Source organism: Hyperolius riggenbachi, chromosome 3 (assembly GCF_040937935.1).
Source record: "Hyperolius riggenbachi isolate aHypRig1 chromosome 3, aHypRig1.pri, whole genome shotgun sequence".
Lineage (NCBI taxonomy): Eukaryota > Metazoa > Chordata > Amphibia > Anura > Hyperoliidae > Hyperolius > Hyperolius riggenbachi.
In genome coordinates, this window is record NC_090648.1 from 246368298 (window position 1) to 246380412 (window position 12115).

The following is a 12115-nucleotide window of genomic DNA, read 5'->3' on the forward strand; positions in this document are numbered from 1 at the left end:
CTGAATATATGCAAATTAACCATTGTTAAATGGAAGATTAGATCAGATAGAAGATACACCGTTGCTGCTTATAAGATGAGCAGAAGCTTCTACCTCTACAGCGTTACAGAGCAGACGTAGGGCAAACAACAATACGCTGACAGTCACATGGCTCATTCCACACCAGTGTCTGTAACGCACCCCCAATGCCAGCCAATGCGAACACGGGGGAGTCACCCTTCAGCGCTTACCACGTTTTCTAGGTGGCAGCTGCGCAGTGCACACTCGCCTGAATGTGAATTTGAACGAGTTGCTGAGGCTGCGGTACAGGCTGGTGACAGTAGGTTAGGTGACAATAATGTCGGCCTGTCTCAGCCTTTCCATAAAGGCTACCTCGAGAGTGCTGTGGCGGCCTGTCCTGCACAGGTGTTACCGCACGGAGCGTGGCGTGTATGGCTACAGACCGAAGAAGAGCGATGTCCATGGCAGCCAGCTGCGGCTCCAGCCTTGTGAGACAGCGGCTGGGGGTACAGGTGTGTGGATGAAGGGCCTTTTACTACTAGCAGGCTAGATCCTGAGCATTCTATTCCTGCGGTCTGTGAGATGTGTGTGTATTTGTGTCATGCATGCATAGCAGGGTTGACAGTCACAGGTCAGTAGTACAGGGAGGGGGGAGGAGTTAATTTCTAACTTTAGAACTGTAGAAATGACGCGAACATTCTGTAAACACTTTTTGGGGAGCCATCAAATAACAAGGTCAGGTGTGTGCAGTCTGCTGCTTTGTCAAGTAAAATTCTTTTATCGGAATAAGGGCCCTTTTCCACCTGCAATCGCTAGCGTTCACGCTGAACGCTAGCGATTGCTGAATCGCAAAACCGGCGATTCCCCCGACGTTTGCGGCCGCGATTTTGCTATGCTATGCACTGCATAGCAAAATCGCGGCAATTATCGCTCCGCCGCGCGTTCGCGTTCCCGACAAAAGCGAATCGCGGTAGTGGAAATGACCTACCGCGATTCCTATGTTAAAGAGCAAACCGTAGCGATTGTAAAATCGCTAGCGGTTTGCGGTTTTGCGATTCAGCCAGCGCAAACGCGCTGGTGGAAAAGGGCCCTAAGGGGCATAGATATGACTGCTGGAGACCCTGGAGTTTCACCTCTGCAAAAACAAAAAGTATCCCATTCTCCATGTTATAGGCACAGACTAACCAGCAAGCTCATGGTGACCCAGAACTCATTGGGGTGTGTAAGGGACTACAATGGTCCTAAAAGCCCCCTTACTAAGATGTTAAGAAAAACAAAAGTTTGCTTTCCTAAAACAGAAAGAATTTGCGATAATTCAGGTTGGAGTGAGCTCGAGATGTCTCCCAGGCACCACTGCTGAATATATGCAAATTAACCATTGTACCCTTAGAAGCTAAACACACCTCCAGAACCGCTGGAATGCAATGATGTGTCAGCTTGTTAATATGTACAGAGCCATAATAATCCAACATGTATACAGACTGTTTCCATGTTATAGTGTCTCCATGTTATAGTGTCTATAATATAAAACAACACTAAAACGAAATTACTAGTATTAACAAAATAATCCATGACTGCATTTTGGTTAACCATGACATGGTCCAGTTATCTGTTATTTTTGCTATAAAAGGATAATTGTACTTGTCATATTTACCGGTATGTATTAAATTGGATCCAAATTGGTCCCTGATAATTTATGCAGTTGTTCGGCATGACTGATTTTGCTCCCCTGCAGTGATTTGAAAACTAGAAATAAGATGCTTATTTTGCTAGTTTGAATGCTACTTAAAGTGGGCATTCTGCATACAATTAAGACACACGAGGTGTATATTCTTGAAATCTATTTTTACTTACCCGGGGCTTCTTCCAGCCCATAGAAGTCTTCTGGGTCCCTCGCCGCAGCTCTGGTGCTCCTTGTGTCCTGCTGGCCGCCCATAAGGCTCGCCGACCTGTTGGCGCTTCTGCACATGCACAGGCGTGTACTTGTGTTAAAATGTGAGGCAACTATAGCTTTTTTTTTTTATTTAATCGTTTTGTTCACCCCACTGAATTAAAGCTGGAAGTCTGCACTTCAACTACATCTGAGTTGCTTCATTTAAAATTTGTTGTGGTACTGTACAGAACCAAAATTGGGAAAATATTTAGAAAAGTATTAGAAATATTTATGGACCTAACTGTGTTTAGCGGTTGTAACCTATGCTCTATCCTCCTTATTGCATGTTGGTGACATTATTCTTGTTTTGATCACTGTGGTCTTGGTGCAGGAGTCTGTCTGCAGCTACCACAGTGATCCTTACACAAAAATGCAGAATGAATGAAAAAAAGGTTACCTCTGCTTATTCTTCCCCCGGCACTGTCAGTTTTTAGTACAAGAATGCCTATTTTTCTTAAAAGTAGTTTGAATTTAGTATGGCGGGTGGATTATGATGCTGGTCCGGTAGGTGTTGGCATGTGAGCTAGCCACAACTTTATGGCTCTGCACATGCCTGTTGGGAATATGCTGGACCAGTAATTAGTGTTTTGCCAGAGGAAGCATCCACAACCAGTTGCTAAGCCGCAAGGATCTAGTGGCTTCCTCCACATTTTAATGTAAAGCCCTATACCCCCTAGCTCTGCATATGAGTTTTAAGCCCATTATTTGTTTACCCGCTGTCTAAGGGGAAGTAGATTTATCCTGTTACTTCCCTAGATGTTTTAGTTACCGTAAGTCAGTATATAGTTCTCCCTCGTTCTGACAACAACCTGCTAAGGTCAATCTATTCTTCCTTACTTAGCATTAGGATTTCAGAAGATCCAGCCATTTATTTATTTTATTCACAGGCCCCAAAACATGGGTCACATGTTTCTAGAAGGACCATTGCTACACCAATTTAAGAGGCATTTGCAACATCCTAGAGTAGTGAAGTAAGCAAGTTTCTTTTATTATCAAAGCACATTCGCCAAAGTTGCTATCCCCATCCTAGGCAGTAAGGGCAGATACATTATTTGATCAAATACAGTGCTGCCCATAATTATTCATACCTTTGTCAAATTTTGATTTAAAGTTACTTTTACTCAACCGGCAAGTAATTTTTTTTATTTTTTTTTTACGGGAAATGACATGGGTGTCTCCCAAAAGATAAGATGTTTGAGAGGCATTATTGTAGAAAAATGACCCAAAACACACAGCAAAAGGAGGGAAGAAATAGTTAGCAGACAACAACATTAACATTTTGGAGTGGCCCAGCCAGAGTCCTGACTTGAATCCAATTGAGCATCAGAGGAGGGAGCTAAAGATCAGAGTGATGGCAAGCAGATTCTCCAGCCTGAAATATTTGGAGCACATTGCTAAATATGTGTGTCAAGGAGAAAGAAAGAGCGCCGGCACTGCTTCAGTTGCTTTATTCAATTTACGTGGTCACAAAGTGCTGCATCCATACATTTATGAATAAAATGTGGAACACATACCGGAGTTTGCTGCAAAGCGATGTGGTGGGTGCAGGGGCTGAGAAGATTTACTACCGTTTCGCGCTGGTGCGCTTCTACTGAGGCTGCATAAGATGAATGGACAAAAATACCTGTGGACACATGCAAAAAGCTGGTCTGCAATTATAGGCAGGGCTGTGGAGTCGGTACAAAAATCTTACGACTCTGACTCCTCAGTTTATGAAACCACGACTCCAACTCCGACTCCGGGTGCCCAAAATTGCCCCGACTCCTAGACTCCACAGCCCTGATTATAGGAAGCGTTTGCTTGCTGTGATAGCCAATAAAGGCTTTTCTATTGATTATTGAGGCTGGTATAAATAATTTTGGACTGGACACTTTTTGCTTAAATGTAAATAAAAGCCGATCGTTTTTATTCCCCCGCAATAATGCCTCTTGTACATCATCTTATTATCTTTTGGGAGACACCTATGTCATTTCCCATCAAAAAAGTACTTTCTGGTCGAATAAAAGTAATTTTAAAGGGAAGGTCCAAGCAAAAAAAAAAAATGAGTTTCACTTACCTGGGGCTTCTACCAGCCCCATGCAGCCATCCTGTGCCCTCGTAGTCACTCACTGCTGCTCCAGTCCCCCGCTGGCAGCTTTCTGACCTCAGAGGTCAGGGCCGAATTGCGTACATTTTTACACATTCCCGCTAGTGTAGGAACATTAACACATACATTTTTACGCGTTAGTGGTGCAACGCGTACATTTTTGTTCCTGCACTAGCTGGAATGCGTAAAAATGTATGCAATGTGGCCCTGACCTCCGAGGTCAGAAAGCTGCCAGCGGGGGACTGGAGCAGCAGTGAGTGACTACGAGGGCACAGGAAGGCTACATGGGGCTGGTAGAAGCCCCAGGTAAGTGAAACTCATTTTTTTTTTTTTTTGCTTGGACCTTCCCTTTAAGTCAAAATTTGCCAGGGGTATGAATAATTATGGGCAGCACTGTACGTCTAGCAGTAACTTGTACAAATCCACTTCTGCTCATCAGGCATTATCAGTTGTCCTATCTCAACATAGTATGTAATTTGCCAAGAAGGTGCTTCAGTCTGTGGCCTCTCCTTCCTAGATGAGCCTGGACTTACTAGTACAGTAACAGTGTTTTGAAGCATCTTTCAGCACAGCTCTACTTATGTCCCACCTTTTCTTTTCTAGATCTTTTGGTATTGCCTGGATGGATATTGCTTTTCACAGTTTTTTTTCTCCTCTGTCCTTGGTGCTGGCTGTTACTATTTATGTACTGTCAGGGCAGGGCTATTTTTTTTTTTTCTCGTCTTTTCTGTGTTTCATCCGTGAGGTGGAGCCAACAATCTCCGTAGTCAAACTGTCTTGTAGGAAGCTCAGAAACAATTATTAGTAAATTAGATTTTGGAACAATAAAAGTTCTGTCATTGTCTTGGCCTTGAGTAGGTGCGTACACACGCACAACTTCTGTTACCCACTAGGATTGGGACTCGGTCCCTCAGGGGACAGTTGGCTTCTGAATGCTTTTATAGATGCATCTCTATCCTATAGGCTACATACAGGTTCTATTGCAAAGCAGTGGGGAGAAGAGATTATTAATAATATTATTAATATTTATTTATATAGCGCCAACATATTCAGCAACGCTTTACAAAGCACAATAAGACAAGGGGGACATAGATACAACTAACAAATTACAGCAGAGTTCCAAGCAGCACAAATATTGTTACAAAAACAGTAAACATTAGGAGGATGACCCTGCCCTTGCAAGCTTACAATCTAATGGGTAGTGGGGGACACACTAGGTAAGGGGTGGAGGATGGATGAGCCAGTGACCCTTTGCCTCTGATTACATTGTGACAGATAAGTAAATAAGGGCTATAGAATGTTATAAGCTTGTCTGAAAAGGTGTGTTTTAAGAGTGCGTTTGAAGATGTCCAGGTTTGGAGCATGACGTACAGGCTGTGGAAGAGAGTTCCAGATAAGGGAGGATGCTCATGTAAAGTCCTGGATGCGAGCAAGAGATGGCACACAATGGTGTGGGAGGGGTAAGGAAGAGACCAAAAGCTCTGCATTTAGCAGTATTGATGTGGTACTTGGCATCTCTTGCTGATGCATCACAAAGATTCAGGGCCACCGTATATATTTTGCATTATCTGCGGAGTCGGGAGCCTATAACCATTTGCACAAGGCATTACAGTACTGTACAACACTGAGGCTGGGATCCTATCTGCAAATGGACCTTGAACAGCCAGCGGGAGCAGAGAGTGTAGTGTCTACTCTGATCTGCTGTGGTCTGGCTGGAGCTGGGGGCAGTTGCATTTTCAGCCATAGGCTATATGGGAAATGCATCTGCCTGTCCGGGAAATTAATTGACAGCACAGATGTGCAATCTGCTTACCGCAACGGATCCATTGCAGACTGACAAATGTGAATGGATTCCATTTACAAAATAGGATCAGTTCACTGTAAATTTTACAATGTGGTGAAACAAAAAAAAAAAAAAAAATGTTTACTGTTGTATGGAGAACAGAGCCTGAGGGAAGAAATAAGCTCAATTAAGTGCATGTGCTGCCTGTGCAGTACAGCAGGGCTGCAAATCACACACGTGACTGACAGAATTGCACATTCCCTGGTAAGTAAACAGTTCATGACATACATGCATTTCAATAAAATATTTAAATAGCTTGGAATGAAATCTTTCGCTTTGCTTTTTGTTTTATGACTGTAGGACAGGGGTCTCAAACTCGCGGCCCGCGGGCCATTTGCGGCCCGCGATACAATATTTTGTGGCCCCAGGGCCCCAGAGCTTGTAGGGGCCCCCAGTGGCTACAAGAGGAAAAAAAATTTTTTCAAATCGGCCTTATAGTTTTTGAGAAAATCGATTTTAAAGTTGCAAAGGAAAAAAATACACATTTAAAAACCCGCCGACTTTAATGGTTAATAGCAAATCCACCTTAAATGCTAGAAACCCTAAATTTGCAGGATATGTTAAGGAGATCATTAGGAATAAGAGGAAAAAACAATTTTTCAAAAAGACCTTATAGTTCTTGAGAAAATCGATTTTAAAGTTTCGAAGGAAAATAGTATACTTTTAAATGCGGTAAATGTCACTTTTAGTAGCAAGCCTAACGGTAGTGTAATTTTACATGTATCAAAAGAAAGAGCAATACATTTCCTGACAGAGTTTCCAGGGGGTCCATACGCAGCCGCAGCGCTTTGGCCAGGGATCGCTATACAGCCGTAATATGGCTGTATGAAGATTCCGGGCATTTTTTCCTATTTTCCCAATTTTTTTTTTTATGTTTAGAGTGGGCGGGCAGAGGCGGCGATCCGCCGCGATTGACGTCAGGAGGGGCAGAGCTGAAGCTGAAAGCTCTGCCCCTTCCAGGAAATGCCGGCGGATTGCCCCCGGGGCGATTTGGGGGCTCTGCAGCCCTCGTTTTGCGGCGGGGACACGTGAACTCCCTTATGCGGCCCAGCCTCATCCTGACTTTGCCTCCTGCGGCCCCCGGGTAAATTGAGTTTGAGACCCCTGCTGTAGGACCTGGTGATTTGTTTAAACGCATAATTTTCTTTTGTTTTGAAGTGGATCATGGTCTTGCAAGACTTGTTACTGCTTATCGTCAGCATGGCCACAAAGCTGCCAAAATCAACCCACTGTTTGCGGATCAAGTACTTAAGAATATGGTACCAGAAATTCAGATTCTTACTGAAGGACTACAGGGACCGTTCTCTACATCAGGTGAAATAAAATTTTAATATGATTTAATTTCATTATGTTTTAAATGTATATTTTTCTTTTGGACATAGCACAGTTAGCCTTAACTTCCACCTATCTGGTGGTACAAATTAAGCAATCCAATTGCCTTCCTATATTAAGTTGCCTAACTGGATATAGGGATGAGCTAAAAGTATTTTTATGGGGCATCAATTTTGCCTAATTCTTTATGTAGACTGAATACATGTACAGAAAGTAGAATGCTTTATTTTGGCAGTAGATAGTAATACTTCCACAGCTCAGGACAATAGTGGAACTTCAGCCAATTTTTTTCCCTAGGGTAGCGACTTAGAACAATACACCTGAGTGCTGGCCTCTCCACTACCACTTGGATAAAACATTCAAGTTAAGGTCCATACCCACAATGCAATTTTTCCAACTGTTTTTTTTTTTCAAAAAAAAAAATTTGTAAACAAAACAGGGTTTTATCGAAATCTTCAGTCAAGACAAACACAGATATAAAGCAAACAAATGCACAATATTACAGTTAATTACAGTTAACATTAGCAGTTAATAATGATGCATGTTGTTTATGAAACCAGGGCTGTGGAATCATCCAACCCAGACTCCTCAGTCTATGGAACCAGACTCCAACTCCAGGTACCCAAAATTGCTCCGACTCCTTAGGCCACTTACACACATCAGACCATAGTCTTTTGAAAAGGCAAGATCACAGACCAATTTTACCCCCTTCCATGTAGTATGAGAGCCATACCTTCACAGTCTTTTCTATGGAGCTGAACTCTCCATCAGATAGAAATCTTTGCAAGATGCTGCACAGACAGATGCTGTACAGACACAAAAGATCAGTATCTGCAAAAGATCCGTTCCTGCAATTTGCATTCATAGTCTATGAGATCTGCAGATCATCATACACACCTTGTTTAACTGACATTCATCTGCAGATCAGACAATCATCTGCAGATCTGAAAATCCATCCTGGTGGATCTGATCTGCAGATGAATGTCTGTTAAACAAGGTGTGTATGAGGATCTGCAGTTCTCATAGACTATGAATGCATTTTGCAGGAACGGATCTTTGGCAGGAACAGATCTTTTGCAGATACTGATCTTTTGAATGTGTACAGCATCTTTGTGTGCAGCATCTTGCAAAGATTTCTGTCTGATGGGGAGTGCAGCTCCATAGAATAGACTGTGTAGGTATGGCTCTCATACTACATGGAAAGGGGTAAAATTGGTCTGTGATCTTTCATTTTCCAAAGACTATGGTCTGATGTGTGTATGAGCCTTTAGTCTAATTCTTACCAGGACTGTGGAGTTGGTACAAAATCTTCAGACTACTCAGTTTATTGAAACCACCGACTCCAGGTACCCAAAATTGCTCTGACTCCACAGCCCTGTATTAAACCCAGAATACCAGCCAACCATGCAGCAGTCAAAGTACATGCCACGTAAGGTAGTAGTGAAACAGGAACATGCAGGGCTAAAGTTATACAATTAAAGGCGTTAGATTAACAGTTGGGGTAGTCGCCAAAATTATGATCTCTTAAAATCTATTCAGACCCGTGATGTGCAACATATGCTGTTGACTCAGGGCCTTATTAGTTATTTGGGGTGGTTTCTCAATCTGTGCCATATTAAGTAAAATGTCTTTATTGCTCCCCGACATACATATACTAGCTGTTTGTAGGGTAGAGGGTTCTCAAAGGTTGGTGGCAAGGGCACAAGTTATTTGCACACCACCTGTTTTCTTCCCGTATGCAGGACCACGGATTCCAAAATCCCCTCAAATCTTTTTCTCTGAAGCGTTGCGTTTCAGAGAAAAAGATTTGAGGGGATTTTGGAATCTGTGGTCCTGTATAAGACCTAAGAGGCACAAAATTTGGTCAGGGCATCTCATTTTGTCATGTAAGAACTTGGTAAGCTTCTTCCAATATACCAGTATTACAGCGCAGTCGCAAATGAGATAAAAAAAGGAGCGTAAGGGAGATTGGCATTTGGAACAAGTATCAGTGGCGATGAGGGTATTTAATCAGCCTGCCAGGGGTTAAGTATACTTAATGAATTATGTATAGCTGATTCTATCCTAAATGCAAGGAGACACTGTCTCAGCTGCGCACAGGGCATCTTACCAGTCCTGTAATGTAGACTGACCAGACCGAGCAAGATTACCGGGACCGACAGCCGGAGAACGGAGGCAATCGGGAGGACAGTGAGAGGCGCATCAGTGCTCATGGGGCTGGAGGAAGCCCCAGGTAAGTATAAAATCTTTTACTTTGGCCCTCTCAGGTACACTTTAACCTTTTATGGGGCTGAACTTGAGCTTCAACTTTTGCATTCCTGCCAAACTAACTTTGCACAGCAACAATTGCTGAAACCTTGTTCTATATCATTCATTAATAGGATTATTGAATATGGGAAAGGAGGAAGCAACGCTGGAGGAGGTCTTGGCTTACCTAGATCACACTTACTGTGGACATCTTTCCATTGAGATAAGTCAGTTACAAAGTTTAGAAGAAAGAGAGTGGTTCTCTAAACGGTTTGAAGAATTGAAAAAGGAGACTTTTTCTACTGAAGAGAGGAATAATCTTGCCAAAATGATGCTGCAATGCCAGGTAATCGGAGTAGCTCTAACTTAAAGAGAACCAGAGGTGGGATTTTATTATGCTAGTGGGGCACAGAGGCTGGTTGTGCACACTAACATCAGCCTCTGTTGCCCCATGGTGTGCCTCCAAGACGCCGCTATACCCCCCGCAGTGCTGGCGACACGCAGCGTGTCGCCAGCACAAAGTTTACCTAAGCCTGTCTGTTAGCGCTGCTCCCCCGCCTCCTCCGTATCGGCGCTACCCGCCCGCGTCCCTTCCCTCCCGCTGATTGGAGGGAAGTGACTCGGGCGGGTAGCGCCGATGCGGGGGAGCGGCGCTAACAGACAGGCTTAGGTAAATATTGTGCTGGCGTGTCGCCAGCACTGCGGGGGGTATAGCGGCGCTCCGGGGGGTCTTGGAGGCACACCATGGGGCAACAGAGGCTGGTGTTAGTGTGCACAACCAGCCTCTGTGCCCCACTAGCATAATAAAATCCCACCTCGGGTTCTCTTTAAGTGATTCATACAATTTTATTACAATCAAACGTTAAGCACAGTGTATAAACTAAATAATCCAGTCCTCCAACCCCCTACAGTGGGCTAATATATCATCCGATAAGGTATACTAATGTCCCAGTATACTTCCTCATTTAGTACAAATCTCTTGGATATGTGACAATCATGTTTGGAAAAGATTGAATATTATTCTAACCAGAGAAAGATTGTATTGCCATATTAGTGGTGAATTGATGCATGTATGGCCAGCATTAGATGTACCTACAGTTGGATTGCCTAGTGCCTGATTGTGTTCTGGGTTTCTGTCATAGTCAAACTCCCAACTCTATTGATCCTTCTAATGGTACGTACACACTTGCAATAACGATTGTTTACAAGGAACGATAGTTACCAGATGAACAATATTGGAACGATTGGAATGCAACGATGGGATGCAGCAATTATCATACACATTTTAACGATCGTTCTCGCAGAAAAGAACAATCAGAGGGAAATGTTGCATACATATTTGTATAAAATTAAAAAAAAAAATCAAACACGGGGTTACAATAGATAAGAATATATGATAGTTGAAAACAAAATTTGTTCTAAATTTATAATGTAACAATCTTTACGGGCCTTGCTACACAGGAAGTACGGAAGCTGGGCACAATCCAACGCAGGCGCATTGGCCCTTGTAATGATCATGCTCGGCAGAGAACTGTACACACTATAGTTTTGTAACGATTGTCATTCAATATGATCCGTCCTGTTGGATTTTCTCATCGTGCCGATATCGTTCGTTCGTTCGTCGTCGTACTTAATGATCGTTTGGTAAAGTTCTTTGCCCGATTGTCGGCAGACCGATCGTTAAGCTTCTGTTTCAAACGACCATAGTCGCAAGTGTGTACGTACCAATACTCTCATATGCATTTGTTGAGCTGTTATGACATCAGTCATTACCAATTTAGAGAAAGTCTTTGAGAAAAATATAATTTCTGGATTTTCTTAGTAGCCATGTGGGCATTTAATTCTCATTTTAACCCACCTGGCGTTCAATTTCTGCAGGACATCCGTCTGAGCCAGTCCTAAAGGTCCATGCACATATTGAGCTGAACTCTGAGTGGCGGACTATAACGACTGCCATGGCGAGGGTCATTATGGTCAGACCTGTGTGTCTACATCGGCCGCACAACAATTGCATGAAGTTCTTGCGTGCTAGACTTTTAGCAATGCTCGAGCACAGCACATTGTTCTTGCTGCTCCTACCACCAGAAGCTGCTCCATTACACGCGCTTGTCGTTTTTCCGTTCCCCCCTCCCCCTGCAGAGCAAAAGATGTGTCGCGTGCAAAGGCTGATGACATGTCTATACACTGTCGCCTTTGGCTGCCGACGCATCTGTTGCTATGCAGGGGGTGGAGGGACGACAAGCACGTCCTATGGAGCAGCTTCCAGCAGGTGGGGAGGTGCCAAGAACAGTGCCGTTGGGTGATGCTTAGGCACCGCCAAAGATCCGACATGCCAGATCTTTAAGGTGGCCATTAACGGTCCAATTTCTAGTGAAAAATCGTTCGAGCGATCAGAAATTCTGATTCAAAGAAAAATCGTTCACTACACCATCAACGAACCAATCTTTGCTTCCTATCTATCACAACCAATTAAGAAAATGCAAATTTTGGTTTGACAAAAATCCAATCGGACGACTATTTCTATAATCGTTCATAATCAATTGTGCCCATCAACTGAGATTATTTTCAACCAATCCGATCAGAATTTCTGATCGCTCGAACGATTTTTCGCTAGAAATTGGACCGTTAGTGGCCACCTTTAGCGATCGTCGTTGGGCCGCTGTACACAATCTGG

The 12115-nt window shown here is 43.3% G+C and overlaps 1 protein-coding gene across 2 annotated transcripts in view; it reads left to right on the forward strand.

Annotated features, from left to right (window-relative positions):
* The first annotated feature begins 251 nt into the window (after positions 1-251).
* Positions 252-12115, forward strand: part of LOC137563525 (2-oxoadipate dehydrogenase complex component E1-like) — a 68987-nt gene continuing 57123 nt past the window's right edge. The window contains exons 1-3 of one of the 2 annotated variants that reach the window (XM_068276102.1): positions 252-512; positions 7021-7176; positions 9576-9787. In XM_068276102.1, coding sequence (XP_068132203.1) covers positions 338-512; positions 7021-7176; positions 9576-9787 — 543 coding nt within the window. In that variant the 5' untranslated portion in view covers positions 252-337. Of the gene's footprint in view, positions 513-7020; positions 7177-7737; positions 7813-9575; positions 9788-12115 lie in introns of those variants that run through there. The other variant, XM_068276103.1, reaches the window with a different exon arrangement.